The sequence below is a fragment of the Doryrhamphus excisus genome, chromosome 7 (genome assembly GCF_030265055.1).
Source record: "Doryrhamphus excisus isolate RoL2022-K1 chromosome 7, RoL_Dexc_1.0, whole genome shotgun sequence".
Classification (NCBI taxonomy): domain Eukaryota; kingdom Metazoa; phylum Chordata; class Actinopteri; order Syngnathiformes; family Syngnathidae; genus Doryrhamphus; species Doryrhamphus excisus.
Window position 1 is genome coordinate 2550894 of NC_080472.1, and position 19082 is coordinate 2569975.

Genomic DNA, 19082 nt, shown 5'->3' on the forward strand with positions numbered 1-19082 from the left:
TAAAAATAAAAATAAAAATAAAAATAAAAATAAAAATAAAAATAAAAATAAAAATAAAAATAAAAATAAAAATAAAAATAAAAATAAAAATAAAAATAAAAATAAAAATAAAAAAATAATAAAAATAAAAAAAATAACAATAAAAATAAAAATAAAAATAAAAATAAAAAATAAATTAGGAAAGCAGGAAGTGAACAAATGTAACAGTTACTGATTGTAAAAGTACCAGATGGAGGGGTAGGATTTAATAAGCTTTGCTTCTTCCTACTCCTTTCGGACATGTGGAACTCTGAACCGATTATGGGATGCACTCAATTATAATCTGATGCATGTTCAAATCCAATTAAACCATTACCATTACCGTAGTCTCAAGAGAAGCCACCAACAATTAGGTGTCACTGTTAGCTAAACATTGCCAAATCGCTATCACTAGTTGATAACAAACATGAGTAATGCATGAGTTACACAGGGCATATGGCTTGCAGTGTCGGAACAGGGAAGCGTATTCGAAAATTGCCCCCCCCCCTCCGAAAGGCATCCATCCATTTTCTACAGCGCTTATCCCTCATTAGAGCAGCACATAACCAACCTTTAACAATGGTAGCAACAGTTGAGCAGTTATGACCACATTTTTATCTGAGATTTTTATGATGGCTTTCCTTTTCTTTGGCGCACTGCCACTCGTGAGACATAATTGTGATGGCAAAATGTATATTTCAATAAACATTTCTTCATATACGGTGACCTTGGCCAGACTGAGGACCTCTTTTATTGGATCTCGTGCGATGGCGAAGGTGCACCAAAGAGAAATGACGTGAAGATAAAGAGAAACAAAAATCCTACCTGGTTACAGCCTTGGTAACTGCGGTCGCCTTGGCAACAGATTCCTCGTCTTCCGATAGCGCTGGTTCTGCACAGGAAGGCTTTTGTTATCGATGCATCACCATGGAAACCATCCCCGCACCAAAAACGGCTTACTCTGCAAGCTGAAACGTTCCGAGCTTCCCTCCTCGACCGGGGTCACCAACTTCATCCTGAGACTCAGGTTACTGTCCGCCTTGTCTGCGGCGTCGACGTCCGCCATCGCCGCATCAGCGCTGACGTCACCGGGAACATCCGACTTCCCGCAAAAGGCCTCTACATACATTATCGATGCATTAGGAATAAAGCGACGCGCGTCTTAAAATAGCTCGCCACTCCCGTATGCCTTTTTACGGAAACGCACCAATGGGAGTGCTGTGTCTGGGCGTCGCCTTGAGTTGGTTGATGAGCGGCGGCGTGGCTCCAACAGCAGGAACGATCAACTCCCCTTCTTTAGGAAGTGTGAAGTGGAAGGAAATGTCTGTGGAAGAAAAAGCAGAACAATTCAATTCCGTTCACCCCCTATTATTTATTATATTGCGTAATAAAAGATCTTCCAGAATCTGCACCTATTCCAGCTGGATTTGTGCTGCCCGGCTACTTGGCGGAAAAGTGGTCAGGCCTCACAGATAGGAGACCCGAGTTCAATTCCACTCTCAGTGTGGAGTTTGCGTGTTATACATAGTCGACATAGTATATATAAATACCACTACTATGCTAGGTGTTACCATGATAATGTTAGCATTTTAGCATTGCTAGCATTATTAGGTCAGTGTCTGATGATCATAAAAATGTTCCCACAAGTTTGTCTTCACATTTACAGAATAGTACCCAACTGAAATATATTGGTCTTTTATGGTCTTTGTCGCCTCACAGCTAGGAGACCAGGGTTCAATTCCACCTTTGGCCATCTCTGTGTGGAGTTTGCATGTTCTCCCTGTGCATGCGTGGTTTTTTTTTTCCGGGTACTCCGGTTTCCTCCCACATTCCAAAAACATGCTAGGTTAATTAATTAGCGACTCCAAATTGTCCATAGGTATGAATGTGAGTGTGAATGGTTGTTTGTCTATATGTGCCCTGTGATTGGCTGGCCACCAGTCCAGGGTGTACCCCCCCTACAGTCGTCCCTCTACATTGGCTGTGACAATCATTGCATGACATGAGATCGAGTGCAAAAGGTTATCCTCTCATTTAGTGTGGAAGTGGTAATTTTCTGCTTCTTTGTCCCTCGACCTCACTTCATTTGAAATACTTTTTTGATAAACTTATCTTAGAATAAGTTATTTGGAGGCTAACTGGTTAGCTTAGTAGGTGGCTATGCTAGCAGTGTTGATCCTGTTGCCTGCGCAACGTGATGTAAACAAAGAATAATAGTGTAAAAGTGACTTTTGGAGTGTTATTTCATGTCTTCAAGGGCTCTAATAATGTTAGCGCGCAGGCCACACAAGCTAGGAGCATAGCTAGACCTGCCTAGCATATAGCAACCATATTCTCTACACCCTCTCCATGCTGGAAAAAAGCCCCCCAATGTGTCCCCTTCCTACCTCCCGAAGTATCACTAAGGGTCTTGTCTCGGAGTTCTTCCGGCGCCCCAGCCTCGTGGCCGTTCGTGGATGTCGACACTTTTCCCGACTGGGAACTCGTGACTTTTAAAAGCTGTGGCGTCGTTTCGCCCTGCGAGTCTCTCTCACTCTCTCCAACCACCACGACGCTCTCGTCGCCATGTTTACTCTCCTCGTGGTCAGGGGATGTCAGCTGGCTTTGGGAGAGGACTAAAGCCACGCCTCCCGCTGCGCTTTCCTCCTCCATCGGCACCTCGTCATCCTCAACCGCGCGGCCGTCGTTACCCAGTCCACATTTCTGCGAGGGTGATGGAGTCTTTACGGTTCCTTCGACAACAGACCCTTGGGAGATAACCGACACCACCGCCTCGCTTCCTTTTGCGGTCCCGTCATGTACATTCAAAGGCGGCGTCGGCTGACTAGAAGCTTTGGAACTGGTGGCAACTGGTGGCGATTCAGAGGGGACGCCGTTGCACTCGCTCTTCTGTACGAGCGCAGAGTCAGCGGCGTCCACGTCAGGCGCCTCGTCCGGTTCTTCGATCTGTGTCGCCTGGCTGTCATCTATGGTCTCCTCGATGGTCTCCTCCGACGACATCTTGGGGGCCGAGTTGCTGCTTTCCGTGTCCGTGCAGAGCTGCAAAGGTACGGTGAAGGGAGATGGTTCCAGTTGAGAAGACGCCGTCTTCTTGTCCGACTGTTGTGGAGCCTCCTGGCTCAGCGTTGGGACAAAAACGTCCTGGAGGTGGAAAAAAAAAAAAAAAAAGATTATTTTAATACTTTGTTGTAACAGGCATTGCCTGAGACACCTATGAAAAGAAAGAACTAATGTAGACCAAGGGGTAGGCAAACTACGGCCCGGGGGCCACATCCGGCCTGCCAAGTGTTTGAATACGGCCCGCCCAATCTTTCCAAAGTATTTCATTTAAAGTCAACATACAACCTGGCATCATGGCCTGAGCCAACCTTTTGATGGTTGTATCAATTTTGTTTTTTGACATGGTCTGTTGTTTACAAAGTGCTCCTGAAAAAAGGGACACAAGCACATAATAATAATAAAAAATAAAATAATAATTATTATATTATTATTATAACTATTATGATTATTATATTTATTATATTAATGCTAATTATTATATTAATTATATAATAATATTGTTATATTTGCATATTTTACATAATAATAATATAATAATTATTATTTTAAATTTTATTTTAATTATTATAATATTTTATTATTTTTAAAATATTTAAATATAAAATAATAAATAATAATAGCAGATTGCATGACAATTTTACAGATACAATAATACCAGGTGGACTGTTACGTGTAAAATATACAGTCTGCCCCCCCCCTCTGGTCTTCTAGCTGTGTGGCCGGCGCGCTAACCACTCGTCCACCGTACAGCCAATATTCTAAAAACATAATGTGTGAGGAAACCGGAGTACCCGGAGAAAACCCACGCATGCACGGGGAGAACATGCAAACTCCACACAGAGATGGCCGAGGGTGGAATTGAACTCGGGTCTCCTAGCTGTGTGGCCTCCCTGCTAAACACTCAACCACCGTATAGCCAATATTCTAAAAATATAATATAAAAATATAATGTGGGAGGAAACCGGAGTACTCGGGGAAAACCCACACATGAACGGGGAGAACATGCAAACTCCACACAAAGATGGCCAAAGCTGGAATTGAACTCTGGTCTTCTAGCTGTGTGGCCTGCGTGCTAATCACTCCTCCACCGTACAGCCAATATTCTAAAAATATAATGTGGGAGGAAACCGGAGTACCCGGAGAAAACCCACTCATGCACGGGGAGAACATGCAAACTCCACACAGAGATGGCCGAGGGTGGAATTGAACTCGGGTCTCCTAGCTGTGAGGCCTGCATGCTAACCAGAGAAAACACATTTAAGACATTTATGACTGTAGACGGTACGGCGTTGCGGCGTAGCGTCCCCACACATGACAGCGCAACATGGTGGATTTCGTAGAGGATTTCAAATGCGATACATACGTGTGAGAACTCTGGCTGAGAGGGTAAAGAGAGAGGTCGCTCCAACACAAAACCAGGAGAATTCTGGGATACAGGAGTTGAGGTGGGCGGCTGAGGTTTGGCGGGGGCGTCCGTTTCTCGCTCCTCCGGATGCTGCCAAGCATCCATCGGCCGGTCGGCGCCTGGGAAAGCACACATTGGCTGTAAGTCCGTGCTTCCTTTATTCAAACTCACGGCAGAATTTTGTGTTACCCCGTTGGCTTCCTGCTCCGGTTGGTGAGTTGGGGACAATTAACGGGATGTGGGGGAAGTTGTCTGGGGTTGGGGCGACATAATCGACAGAGCTTCTGGGGTTGGTGAGGGGGGGGGGGAAATGTGCAAAGAGAATTTCAGGGTCATGTATCTGAGCTGTGGTTGTGTGTGTATGTACGATTGTCATGTGACTTACTGGGACAAGCTCCCCTGCGCTTGCGACGTATGCAACAGCCGCAAGCTGTGGGCGGGCGTCGAGGTGGGCTGACCCTCCTGCTCCGGCTCGGAAACGGTGCTGTCCGCGGCGACATCTGAAATCATGGTTCATCGATAATAAAGCCCGTGCTAGAAGTATCCAACCAACCAGCGACGCTTCCTGGGAAATACGCTTTAACTAGTATAGCACATTTACCAACTGATGATGCGGCATCGAACCCGCAACCTTCACGTCGGGAGACGACCGCTCTACCGCCTGATTCTGAACCATCCATGAGCCTTTTATCGTTTATTGGCCGCGAGCAAGCAGCACACACATCGAGTGTGCTCACGACCGTTGGCCACAACAGGAAATGGCGCCAAAGAGATTGATTGACAATGGTCTACAGCCAATCAAGACGCAGAACAGAGTAGGCGGGTTCTCCCTTGGCCAATAAGGGCTGTTGTGGCTCTTGAATATGAGTATACAAGGCCCTTTACTGTAAGCAGTAGTAAATACAATAACATACACAATAGATTGTTCTAGTACACCACAAGGCTGTAGAACACAATTAACATTCATATGAAAATTTTTTTTTTGCAAAATTGCAAAACAGCGAATCCCCTGAAACGTGAAGGAAATACTAAAGGGAATTCTGTATTTACTATTAATATTTTTTTCTTTGATATTTCATTGTTATGCTACTAAAATTACATTATTTTTCCTCATATTATCATCCATAAATTGGGCCTTTTTCCTCCTTTGAAAAACTTTATTTTTATTTTTAATTTATTCTTGAAAAAATATAACTGTATATTCCATCTCTGGTGTTCTTTTTTAAAATTTCCCAACCATTTTTTCTGAATTTTCTAAAATTTCATTCCATAATATTTTGACTTTAGTGTCTGCAACTTAATTTTCCAAAATTATTATTAGTGTACAACTTTTCTCTATTAATATTTTGACTTTCATCTCATAAAATATATTTTTTTTAATTTTTGCTGTTGCTGTTTTCTTGTTAAACAATATTTTTATATTATATATTATAATATTCGACCAGCCCAGGGTGTACCCCGCCTCTCGCCTGAAGACAGCTGGGATAGGCTCCAGCATGATTGCTTAAGCAGTATAGAAAATGGATAGATACATATTATAATATTTTAAACATACATGCTAGGTTAATTAGCCACTCCAAATTGTCCATAGGTATGAATGTGAGTGTGAATGGTTGTTTGTCTATATGTGCCCTGTGATTGGCTGGCCACCAGTCCAGGGTGTACCCCAGCCTCTCGCCCGAAGACAGCTGGGATAGGCTCCAGCATGATTGCATAAGCAGTATAGAAAATGGATAGATACATATTATAATATTTTAAACATACATGCTAGGTTAATTAGCGACTCCAAATTGTCCATAGGTATGAATGTGAGTGTGAATGGTTGTTTGTCTATATGTGCCCTGTGATTGGCGGGCGACCAGTCCAGGGTGTACCCCAGCCTCTCGCCTGAAGACAGCTGGGATAGGCTCCAGCATGATTGCATAAGCAGTATAGAAAATGGATAGATACATGTTATAATATTTTAAACATACATGCTAGGTTAATTAGCGACTCCAAATTGTCCATAGGTATGAATGTGAGTGTGAATGGTTGTTTGTCTATATGTGCCCTGTGATTGGCTGGCCACCAGTCCAGGGTGTACCCCAGCCTCTCGCCCGAAGACAGCTGGGATAGGCTCCAGCATGATTGCATAAGCAGTATAGAAAATGGATAGATACATATTATAATATTTTAAACATACATGCTAGGTTAATTAGCGACTCCAAATTGTCCATAGGTATGAATGTGAGTGTGAATGGTTGTTTGTCTATATGTGCCCTGTGATTGGCTGGCCACCAGTCCAGGGTGTACCCCAGCCTCTCGCCTGAAGACAGCTGGGATAGGCTCCAGCATGATTGCATAAGCAGTATAGAAAATGGATAGATGGATATTATAATATTTTAAACATACATGCTAGGTTAATTAGCGACTCCAAATTGTCCATAGGTATGAATGTGAGTGTGAATGGTTGTTTGTCTATATGTGCCCTGTGATTGGCTGGCCACCAGTCCAGGGTGTACCCCAGCCTCTCGCCTGAAGACAGCTGGGATAGGCTCCAGCATGCATGTGACTTTCGTGAGGATAAGCGGTATAGAAAATTGTATATTCGCAAATACATACTATAGGTGTACATAAGTACACAGGATTACTTTTAATGTGTTGAATAACATAACGTACCAGTCTTGTCAGCGTCAAACATGTCCCGCTGTGAGGACATTATCTCCTGGTCCTCACCGGGATCCTGGAGGCACTGGGAGTGTAGCAGAGCCGCCATGTTGCTGCTGGAGCCAACCTCAGACCTGGAGGAGATATGAAAACATAGATTAAATAAATCCTCGATAAATGTAGAACTTCCTAAATACGTTAGAGCGATACCTGGCTGCTTTGTGATCAGGATTCTCCGATGTCCCGGTGCGGACATTCTCGTGGGAAGTAGTCAAACTGACCGCTGGAGGCTTGTTATGGTCTTCTCCAACATGGCTGCTCACTTCTTCAGCAATGAGATCCTGACTTTGGGATAGTGCTAGAAAACCAAAGTGTGTGTTTCCCTCTGAAAGACGAGATAGATATCGACTTTACTCATCCTGGGAGAAATTCAAGCTTCCAGTAGCAGTCGCTAGGCCAGGGGTGGGCAAACTACGGCCCGGGGGCCACATTTCAAAAAACAAAAAACAACTAAAAACCCACCTCTTTAAATCTGTTTTTAATGTCTAACTTTTTATACTGGCGGCACAGGGTCGTGTGGTTAGCGCGCAGACCTCACAGCTAGGAGACCAGGGTTCAATTCCACCCTCGGCCATCTCTGTGTGGAGTTTGCATGTTCTCCCCGTGCATGCGTGGGTTGCCAAGCGGTAGAGAATGAATGAATGAATGAACTTTTATACTTATAGACTGCTGTGCCCCGCTTTTACTCGTGTTTTAACTGCGTATAAACGAATGAATGTTGTATTTTAATGTATCTTTTACTCTGTTTACTTGCTTTTATTCAAGTCCATTTTAAAAATTTACTAGAGATCCCAAACTCGAGCGGTAGTACACAACTTCATAGCATATAAACACTATCTATCAAAGGGCCCTTGCATGCTCTCATTTTTCAAAATGTGGCCCTCAGTGGAAAACATTACTGTGGCATTAAGCCTTTTTATTCTATTGTATAATTGTTGCATTTTTTTTTTGTACAATGGCCCATTAAAAAAAAAAACGCAGCTGCAGTCCACAAATGGCCCCCAAGCCACGCTGGTTTAGGTAGGATGTTACCAAACAACAGAGGAGTGTCTCCAATCTCTGGATACTTAGCACTGTTGATAGCCGAAAAGGCTGGGTTGCACTATTTTGGTGCTAATTACACACACACAATCGCAGTAGTTGATTGGATGCCATTTTTAGCTAATTGGTTATTTTTAGCCTTGTGCATTATTTTAGCTGTTTGAAGATGAACTATATCAGCAAGTTGAAGTATTTGTGATTTTTAGAAATAAGGAGTTAGTATGTTCTCTGTAGGCGGCATTATGAATTATCCTTACTGACCTTTTTTTTTTGCAGTACATTTAGCGAGTGAAGATTGCTTTTATAGTTATTAGCCCATATTTCCAAACACAATAAGTAAGATATGGTAGAACCGGAGAGCAATAAAGAGTGTGGAGTGATTTCTGATTGAGAACAAATTTTGCTTTGTTCAATATTTAAATATTATGACAACTATGATAATAAAGCATTTCAATATCATTGTCGATATGAGGTACTCACCTTCAGACTGATCGCACTGTGCGGCGGAACGATCGGAATCAGAATCCATGAGTACGTTACACCTGAAATATTAAAAGCAAGAATAAAAAAAAAAAGCACTCAAAGTCATACTGGGCATTGGGTACTCAACAAAAACATGGAAGTACTGTGTACTTTTGCTTGTTTGGAGGAGGGCAGATGCCGAGAACCTGACTCTCTTCTTGGTATTCTGAGCGATGGTTGTTCTGAGCGAGATCACCTGTACATAAATACAAGATAAATGTTTATGTCAGGGTCTTAAATCCAAAATGAGGGAATGCTAATATTGTTGGAAAACACTGACCAGGCCCAGCCTGGATGTTAGTAGGGCTGCTCTCTGCTTGGCTATCCGTCTGAGAGCTTCGAATCCCCAGCGGAGAGGATATCAATTCCTGGGGGAAAACATATTGATAATATAATATTTAAAAAAAAGCTAAAAAATATATCTATATATATAAATTGACTTGAATGTGTACATAGCATTTCCGATACCCTGTCACGTGACTGTAACTAGCTAATCAATGGCTGTGAGCACAAAGCAAACGACAACGTTCCGACATGTTTGTGCTCACCAGGACGGGGCTACAGGCGCTGGGCTGCAAGCTGGACAGACGTCGGGCCAGCACAGCTCTGTAGCTGCTCTCCGGGTCGTCTTCCAGAGCGACGCTGTCGGGTTGAGAATCCTCCACAATCAGACACGGGTTCTCCGGCTGAGGCAGGCTGGAGTCCAGGTCACTTCCGCCTGGCTCCATGAGGTCGGGCCGCGAAGAAAGAGACCGACTGACAACACACAAAGGAACATGTTTGGGGGGGGGGGGTCATTAAAACGGCTAGGTTTCAAAACGACCGTCTAGCCGAGCTATTGGGCGGTTTCGCTGATTTTATTATGTTTTATTTCCTCGTGTATTGTTCATTTTGTGGAAGACAACAAAACACACCCACCTCCACTCTCTTCCGCGCGGCAAAAGCAGCAAGGACGAATGTGATTGGTGGAATCGAAACCGTGACGTCACGTAAGGCCAACCTTTCATGTTGGTTTTATGTTTACCGAACATTTATCGTCACGTGTATGTACCCTTTGAACGTTCAAAGGGTAGTAAGGATAATTCATAATGCCGCCTACAGAGAACATACTAACTCCTTATTTTGTAAACTCACAAATACTTCAACTTGCCGATATAGTTCATTCTCCAAACAGCTAAAATAATAAGGCTAGCATAAGGCTAAAAATAAGCAATTAGCTAAAAATGTTATCCAATACTTCTCTACAAGAGAGGAGAAATATGATCTATGCTAGGACTACATTATGCTAGCCATAGCATTTCAGTATGTGGAATCAAACTATGGGATGGATTGAGTAAGGAAGTCAAACAATGCTATAATAATAAAATATTAATAAAGAAAATTAAAAAAATAATTATATTATTATATATATTATATTAATCATTAATTCATTTTCTACCGCTTTTCCTCACAAGGGTCGCGGGGGTGCTGGAGCCTATCCCAACTGTCTTCGGGCGAGAGAGAGGCGGGGTACACCCTGGACCGGTGGCCAGCCAATCACAGGGCACATATAGACAAACAACCATTCACACTCACATTCATACCTATGGATAATTTGGAGTCGCTAATTAACCTAGCATGTTTTTGGAATGCTAATCGCTAATTTTTGGAATGCGGGAGGAAACCGGAGTACCCGGAGAAAACCTGCGCATGCACGGGGGGAGAACATGCAAACACTCCACACAGAGATGGCCGAGGGTGGAATTGAACCCTGGTCTCCGATCTGTGAGGTCTGCGCGCTAACCACTTGACCGATTATATTATTATATTAAATTTAATTATATTATTTAAATAACATTTTGAAAAAATAAAAAAAATTTACCAAAAAAACGAAAACTATATTATGAAAGCAGGAAGTGAACAAATGTAACAGTTAGAGATTGTAAAAGTACCAGATGGAGGGGTAGGATTTAATAAGCTTTGCTTCTTCCTACTCCTTTTGGACATGTGGAACTGGGAACTGATTATGTGATGCGTTCAATTGTAATCTGATGCATGTTCAAATCCAATTAAACCATTATTACCATGGTTTGTTTTGGTGGTTATGTCCATGACCATTGTTAGCTACTAAATATGGAGCACTAGCCAGGCAGGCGAACGGCCTGTTGTTATGCATGACGATGGTTCAGCAGCCACGCCCGGCGACATCCACAACAACAACAACAACAGTATTGTATACTAAATAGGGAGACACCACACTTTGGATTTAAAGGTGGAATGTCTTTAAGAACGCTTTCCCCGACAGAGACAACACAAGAGCTCTCAGTTGCTGTCATTTAGTAAATAATATAATCAATAAATGGGACTTCTGCCACCCAAATATCTCTTTATCTTTCTTTTGACAACCCCAGTTTCCATGGAGATGCCACATTCGGTGACACCGCCGCCTATGCAAATCGGATTAGAGCTGTTGTTAGAGGAGAAAACCCACAGAGGATGTGCTCCCGAGTCCGCACAGCATGCCAATGCAAATGAATCCAAGCTTGTAAAGACACCAACGGTGTCTTCTTAACTCATTCAATACCGAACATTTATCAAACGCCGACGTTGTTGGTGATTTGGACTCATTTTTTTTTGGGTATTTTAGTGAAAAGATACATTTTCAAGCATAACTTTCACTTTGACGCAAATTTTGCCCTGCACGGTGGAGGAGTGGTTAGCACACAGGTCTCACAGCCAGGACACCGGAGTTCAATTCCGCTCTCGGCCATCTCTGTGTGGAGTTTGCATGTTCTCCCCGTGCATGCGTGAGGTTTTCTCCGAGTGTAATTTGCTGTAAGAACTATCTTCATGTGCAATATTCATTATGTCTGATGGGTGGGTGGCTTAGCGTGCAGGGCTCACAGCTAGGACACCCGAGTTCAATTCCACACTCTGCCATCACGGTTTCCTGCCACATTCCAAAAACATGCTATAGAGCAGCTACACACGATAACCTGCACAGATCTTCCAGAATCTGCACCTATTCCAGCTGGTCAGGCCTCACAGATAGGAGACCCGAGTTCAATTCCACCCTCAGTGTGGAGTTTGTATGTTCTCCCCGTGCATGCGTGGGTTTTTTCCGGGTACTCTGGTTTCCTCCCACATTCCAAAAACATGCTAGGTTAATTAGCGACTCCAAATTGTCCATAGGTATGAATGTGAGTGTGAATGGTTGTTTGTCTATATGTGCCCTGTGATTGGCTGGCCACCAGTCCAGGGTGTACCCTGCCTCTCGCCCGAAGACAGCTAGGATAGGCTCCAACACCCCCTGTGACCCTCGTGAGGATAAGTGGTAGAAAATGAATGAATGAATGAATTTTTAGCCAAATGACACAACATAAACAACACATGAAAATAACTATTTCTATGGGAGAAATGCAGGCCGAGCTCTTAGAAAATGACGTTTTTCAGCTTAAAACTGCACCAAACATGCTATCTTCTATTGTGGAGTTGCATCATCACCTCTTTGTGCCTCGGTACAAAATGAATGAAAAATGAATGAATGGAATTATGGGCTGTGGTTAGCGTGCAGGCCTCACAGCTAGAAGACTTGCGTTCAATTCCACCCTCGGCCATCTCTGTGTGGAGTTTGCATGTTCTCCCCGTGCATGCGTGGGTTTTTTCTCCGGGTACTCCGGTTTCCTCCCACATTCCAAAAACATGCTAGGTTAATTTAGCGACTCCAAATTGTCCATAGGTATGAATGTGAGTGTGAATGGTTGTTTGTCTATATGTGCCCTGTGATTGGCTGGACACCGGTTCAGGGTGTACCCCGCCTCTCCCCGTCCCACGTGATATATTGTGATTGTGAGGAAAAAAGCGGTAGAAAATGAATGAATGAATGAGTTAAGACTAAAACAGTAATATGTATTTTAAACTGAAGAAAAAGTCGCTAAAAAAATCTTAACATTTTTTTTTAAACTATTTTTATTATTATATTATTTTATTTATTTATTATTTATTTTTTATATATTTTGTAATATTTTTTTAAACAATTTAACAATACAGTACATAACAATATATATGGTATAGATGCTATTGATATTTGAATAGATCCACCCACCCGTTAACACAATATTGGTGGCATAGAATCACCCAAAAATATATTCATATGATGAAAATACTTTATGGCTCAAGTCCAAAGCTTGAATTTGTTTTTAAAAAATGATCTTGTCCATGTCGTGTAGGTCACCCTGTAAACCCCCCCCCCCCTTGCTCTTGAACAATACAAGCCAGGATGGATAGAGCACGAATCCATTGTCACAAACCAAAACCTCTCAAGTGAGCTCCCTCTGCTGGAGCCCACGTCAAAAATAATCCAGACGATTCACGTCAAAAAATAAAGGAATACACGCAACGGTTACCTTAGAAATGAAAGCGTAGTCTCTTTGCAGGCGACGGAAAGCCGTCCTCCATGGCTGTGCGTCTCCTCGCCTCTGGAGAAAGCAGACAGTCAGTCAGGGTGCGGAGAGCACAACGCAGTGCGCGTAAATGGTGTTAAAGCATTTTTGGATTATTGATATGGCGTCTATGCTCATCATAAAATAACCCGGATGTGCAAAACCTTTGTTGAAATACCACTTTTTTAATTATATTTATAATATTTTACTTTTTAATTGGTGTGCACCGATGCTAAAATGAATAATTATTGACTAATGCAGTGCATATTATAATAATAATTCATATATAGGACATTATTAAATTATTATATTATTTAAAATCTTTATCAGGCCTTATATATAATGTGCTGCAATGGAATTATATGTTAATGAAAAACTAAGACTAAATTTTAGTCTGTTTTCATAATCTATTGTCTCTGCTGGGAAGGTCACAGCGCCTGCAGTTCCCAACTCTGACCAGCAGAGGTCGGTAGATACACTGAAAAGTGTGTTGAGGTTTGCTGAGTCACTCCTGAAAACCCAAATGAGGCAGCTGTAAACCCACAGAATACACACTTGCAATTTTGTGAAGCATCCAGCGAGTCAAATGGTCACTTCATGCACAACAGGGATGGGGGGGGGGGATTAGCGGCATTAAAAACTCCATTTTGACCTACCTTTTTTTGACCTACCTTCTGCAGCCGTTTGGAAAATGACAGTAAATGACAGATTTAAGAATGATTTCCATGAGAAAAAAAATGACATCCAGAAGGAATATATAATATATAACACAATAATATATAATAACTATATAAAAACTATATTAAGCGCATGTATTTTTTGGGAGAGGGGCGTTCAATAAGTGAATTTCCACAAAGTAGGATACTTTATTTGTGGAAAATGTAACAGACTATAGAAAACCATGACCTTCTCATTTTTTAAAAAACATTATTAGAGCCCTGTAGACATGAAATAACACCCCTATAGTCACTCTTGCACTCGTATTACCCAAAAAAGTAGACATAATAGACATAATAAACACATAAATAGCACCAAGACATTGTTTTTTAAAGTTGTATTACGGGAAAAAAAAAACACAAAAAAGTTGAAAAAGTCAGAAAAAATTGTAAAAATCTCAGAAAAATAGCGGGAATTTTCTGAGAATAAAATCAGAATATTAAGATTAAAAAAACCCTAAAAAGTTGCAATTTTACATGAATAATGTATGCATGCTATGAGGAAACATAATGGCATTTTAGTAGCAGAGGGTTGAAAAGTTAAAGAAAAAATGAGTCATAATATTATGAGAAATATAAACATGAAATAACACCCCTATAGTCACTCTTGCACTCGTATTACCCAAAAAAGTAGACATAATAAGAGATAATAAAACATAAATAGCACCAAGACATTGTTTTTTAAAGTTGTATTATGGGGAAAAAAACACAAAAAAGTTGAAAAAGTCAGAAAAAATTGTAAAAATCTAAGAAAAATAGCTGTAATTTTAGAGAATAAAATCAGAATATTAAGATAAAAAAAAAACTAAAAAGTTGCAATTTTACATGAATAATGTATGTATGCTATGAGGAAACATAATGGCATTTTAGTAGCAGAGGGTTGAAAAGTTAAAGAAAAAACAAGTCATAATATTATGAGAAATATAAACATGAAATAACACCCCTATAGTCACTCTTGCACTCGTATTACCCAAAAAAGTAGACATAATAAGAGATAATAAAACATAAATAGCACCAAGCCATTGTCTTTTAAAGTTGTATTATGCGGGGAAAAAAACACAAAAAAGTTGAAATAGTCGGAAAAAATTGTAAAAAATCTAAGAAAAATAGCTGTAATTTTATGAGAATAAAATCAGAATATTAAGATTTTTAAAAAAAAACTAAAAAGTTGCAATTTTACATGAATAATGTATGTATGCTATGAGGAAACATAATGGCATTTTAGTAGCATAGGGTTGAAAAGCTAAAGAAAAAACAAGTCCTAATATTATGAGAAATATAAACATGAAATAACACCCCTATAGTCACTGTTGCACTCGTATTACCCAAAAAAGTAGACATAATAAGACATAATAACACATAAATAGCACCAAGACATTGTTTTTTAAAGTTGTATTATGGGGAAAAAAAACACAAAAAAGTTGAAAAAGTCAGAAAAAATTGTAAAAATCTAAGAAAAATAGCTGTAATTTTAGAGAATAAAATCAGAATATTAAGATTTAAAGAAAACCCTAAAAAGTTGCAATTTTACATGAATAATGTATGTATGCTATGAAGAAACATAATGGCATTTTAGTAGCAGAGGGTTGAAAAGTTAAAGAATAAACGAGTCATAATATTATGAGAAACAAGCAAAATAATATAAAGTTGTAATTTTTGGAAAAATATTCATGATGATTACTGGGCTTTATGTAAGTCTTAAGATAATATTCATGTCTACTACTACTATACAATAATGTAGTAGCGGTTCTGGCTTGAATGATGTTCTCGCCAGTGTTATGATGAACTGTTATCATGTGTTTTGTGACAAAACCAAAAATTAAAATGCTGCAAAAAATTCATCTGTGGCGGTCTAGATGTATATGTGGCGGGCCACCCTAAATAATCAACATATGGGAAACGCTGTGTTGCTATTACTGTAGCGCATTTGCGATGACGACACCGATTTAATCTTTTTTTCCCCCAGTCTCGGAACGAACTTATTGACATGAGGCATAAAAGCCTGTAGCGACTGAAGGCTTCGTTTGTCTGCTTTCTGCCCACAGATGAAACGTTGTTTTGATCACAATGGGAGAACAAAGCAGCGTCAGTTTCCTGGTACTATTCGTGGCAACGGTAGAAATAGAAACACTGTTATTTTCAGCACCGAGCAACGCAAGGTAGGTCATGCTGATGCTGGCATCATTAACCATCACAAATTAGTTTATATATACAAATATTTTTATATTAATGGGCCTGTTATGAGATCATTCAAACCTGCAATAAAAGCATCTTGTTCTGGCGATCAACTTTGGTGTAGTGTTCCCGACTCGGCGACTTTCCCGCTAAATCTCCAAAGCAATTAGCGAGACATCTGGCGAGTTTTTCTGCCGTCTTTGGAGAGTTTTCTGATATATGGGGACTTAAAAGTGAAAGCACGTAATCATCTGCAAGTCAGCTGCCCCTACACACCCGAAGCCGGGTACAACCCGGACCGGTGGCCAGCCAATGACAGGGCACATATAGACAAACAACCATTCACACTCACATTCATACCTATGGACAATTTGGAGTCGCTAATTAACCTAGCTATTCAAATATCAATAGCATCGATACCATATATATTGTTATGTACTGTATTGTTAAATTGTTTAAAAAATAAAAAATATATAAAAAAATAATATATAAAATAAATAATAAATAAATAAAATAATATAATAATAAAAAATAGATTTGGAGAGTTTTCTGATTTATGGGGACTTAAAAGTGAAAGCACGTATTCATCTGCAAGTCAGCTGCCCCTACACACCCGAAGCGGGGTACAACCCTGGACCGGTGGCCAGCCAATCACAGGGCACATATAGACAAACAACCATTCACACTCACATTCATACCTATGGACAATTTGGAGTCGCTAATTAACCTAGCATGTTTTTGGAATGTGGGAGGAAACCGGAGTACCCGGAAGAAAACCCACGCATGCACGGGGAGAACATGCAAACTCCACACAGAGATGGCCGAGTGTGGAATTGAACCTGGGTCTCCTAGCTGTGAGGTTTGCGCGCTAACCACTCGACCACCGTACAGCCAATATTCTAAAAATATAATATAAAAATATAATGTGGGAAAAAAACGGAATACCCAGAGAAAACCCACACATGCACGGGGAGAACATGCAAACTCCACACAGAGATGGCCGAGTGTGGAATTGAACCTGGGTCTCCTAGCTGTGAGGTCTGCGCGCTAACCACTCGACCACCGTACAGCCAATATTCTAAAAATATAATATAAAAATAGGGGAGAACATGCAAACTCCACACAGAGATGGCCGAGGGTGGAATTGAACTCTGGTCTTCCAGCTGTGAGCCCCACGTGCTAACCACTCAAGAAACAATTCCTCACCTGCTGGAAACAGAGAGAGGAAGTCACATGTTCATCATCTCCATTCAGCAGACGGCGTCTTTCATCAAAACGGATCAATTGGCTTTGTCGTTTTCCACCAATGACGAGCATTGACGTCAAATAGGCACATGGCATATCATCCAATCATACACCTACCTTCCACCAAGGCGACGCCCACACTTCTAGGTCATCCCGCATCTGCTCACCGCGCTTTCCCCGGATGTGGTTGTCATGGAGATGGAGCGTCCACTGGCGGTACTGTTACCATGGAAATTTCCTTCAGCGGCAGCCAGCCTGTTAAAGAGGGAGGGGGGGTGGCGATTGGGGGCGTACCGGGATTAGCGTGAGCGTATGAATTGCTGCACCGTACAGGAAAATATCGCATGAGATTACCGGCGGCCATCACTCGGAAAAGTCATCACAGAAGGTAAGAAGGTATACTTCCTTAAATAACATACTGATAAAGTGTGAATGGTTGTTTGTCTATATGTGCCCTGTGATTGGCCGGCAACCGGTCCAGGGTGTAACCCGCCTCTCGCTGTGAAAACAGCTGGGGTAGGCTCCAGCACCCCCGCAACGCTGGTGAGGATAAGCGGTAGAAAATGAAAAAATTGGGAATTGTGTTGTTGAGGGCTGATGTTGTGACTTGCAATTCTGCGTCCAAACACAAGGAGGCGGTGTTTTCCTGCAAGTGAGCAACTGCGACTTTTTGACTAGCTACTGCTAGCTTCCTGGTGCTTGGAATTTTTTGCGTCTTATTGTCAAAAATATGCGGGTTTTTTTTCAAGCATTAACGTGGCTAAATGAAGTAAAGTACAAATATGTGGCATTCAAAGACGTGATGTAGTATTCTACTCTGCTCACTAAGCGGCAGTAATGTTACTGTAATGCTCGGTGAGACACACAAGCACCAGATTCTAATGATCTCACAAAAGGCACAAACATCCGTAGTAAAAAATCAACAAAAACGATGACTATAGGGGTGTTACTTCCTGTCTAGAGGGCTCTAATAATATTAAAAATAGTATTGAGAGGGTCGTAAACAGCTTTAAAAGCTTGCTAACTAGCGGCCATCTCTACTCGCTGCAGTATAATACGCAATCATCCGTAATAAAAATCAAAAACAAAAAAAAGGGCTACTGTTGCATCACTTCCTGTCCACCACCACTGAGCTCCCCCAGCAACAAAACACATCTAGAGAAATTATTTATTCATTATATTCACAATATTGTTTAATAGAAGTACAACGATTACTATAGGGGTGTTACTTCCTGTCTAGAGGGCTCTAATAATGTTAAAAATAGTATTGAGAGGGTCGTAAACAGCTTTAAAAGCTTGCTAACTAGCAACCATCTCTACTCGCTGCAGTATAATACACAATCATCCGTAATAAAAATCAACAAAAACAAAAAAAAAGGGCTACTGTTGCATCACTTCCTGTCCACCCTCACTGAGCTCCCCCAGCAACAAAACACATGTAGAGAAACTATTTATTCATTATATACACTATATTGTTTAATAGAAGTATAATGGTGACTATAGGGGTGTTACTTCCTGTCTAGAGGGCTCTAATAATGTTAAAAATAGTATTGAGAGGGTCGTAAACAGCTTTAAAAGCTTGCTAACTAGCGGCCATCTCGAGTCGCTGCAGTATAATACAGAATCATCCGGAATAAAAATCAACAAAAACAAAAAAAGGCTACTATTTATTCATGAAATTATTTATTATTCATTTATTTATTATTAAAAAAATAGTAATAAATATTTATTATTATTATTATTATTATTATGTATTTATATAAGAATTTATGA

At 40.8% G+C, this 19082-nt stretch overlaps 1 protein-coding gene across 6 annotated transcripts in view; it reads right to left on the reverse strand.

Moving 5' to 3' along the window:
* Window positions 1-19082, reverse strand: part of tp53bp1 (tumor protein p53 binding protein, 1) — a 66200-nt gene that overhangs the window by 16621 nt on the left and 30497 nt on the right. For 3 of the 6 annotated variants that reach the window (XM_058078774.1, XM_058078773.1, XM_058078777.1), the window contains exons 1-14: window positions 9671-9741; window positions 9301-9508; window positions 9033-9120; window positions 8864-8948; window positions 8711-8772; window positions 7340-7514; window positions 7142-7263; window positions 4869-4983; window positions 4673-4767; window positions 4442-4602; window positions 2406-3159; window positions 1226-1342; window positions 979-1137; window positions 844-910 (exon numbers count right to left, since the gene is read on the reverse strand). In XM_058078774.1, coding sequence (XP_057934757.1) covers window positions 844-910; window positions 979-1137; window positions 1226-1342; window positions 2406-3159; window positions 4442-4602; window positions 4673-4767; window positions 4869-4983; window positions 7142-7263; window positions 7340-7514; window positions 8711-8772; window positions 8864-8948; window positions 9033-9120; window positions 9301-9480 — 2180 coding nt within the window. In that variant the 5' untranslated portion in view covers window positions 9481-9508; window positions 9671-9741. Of the gene's footprint in view, window positions 1-843; window positions 911-978; window positions 1138-1225; window positions 1343-2405; window positions 3160-4441; window positions 4603-4672; window positions 4768-4868; window positions 4984-7141; window positions 7264-7339; window positions 7515-8710; window positions 8773-8863; window positions 8949-9032; window positions 9121-9300; window positions 9509-9670; window positions 9742-13137; window positions 13210-16145; window positions 16825-17426; window positions 17565-19082 lie in introns of those variants that run through there. The other 3 variants (XM_058078776.1, XM_058078775.1, XM_058078778.1) reach the window with 3 other exon arrangements.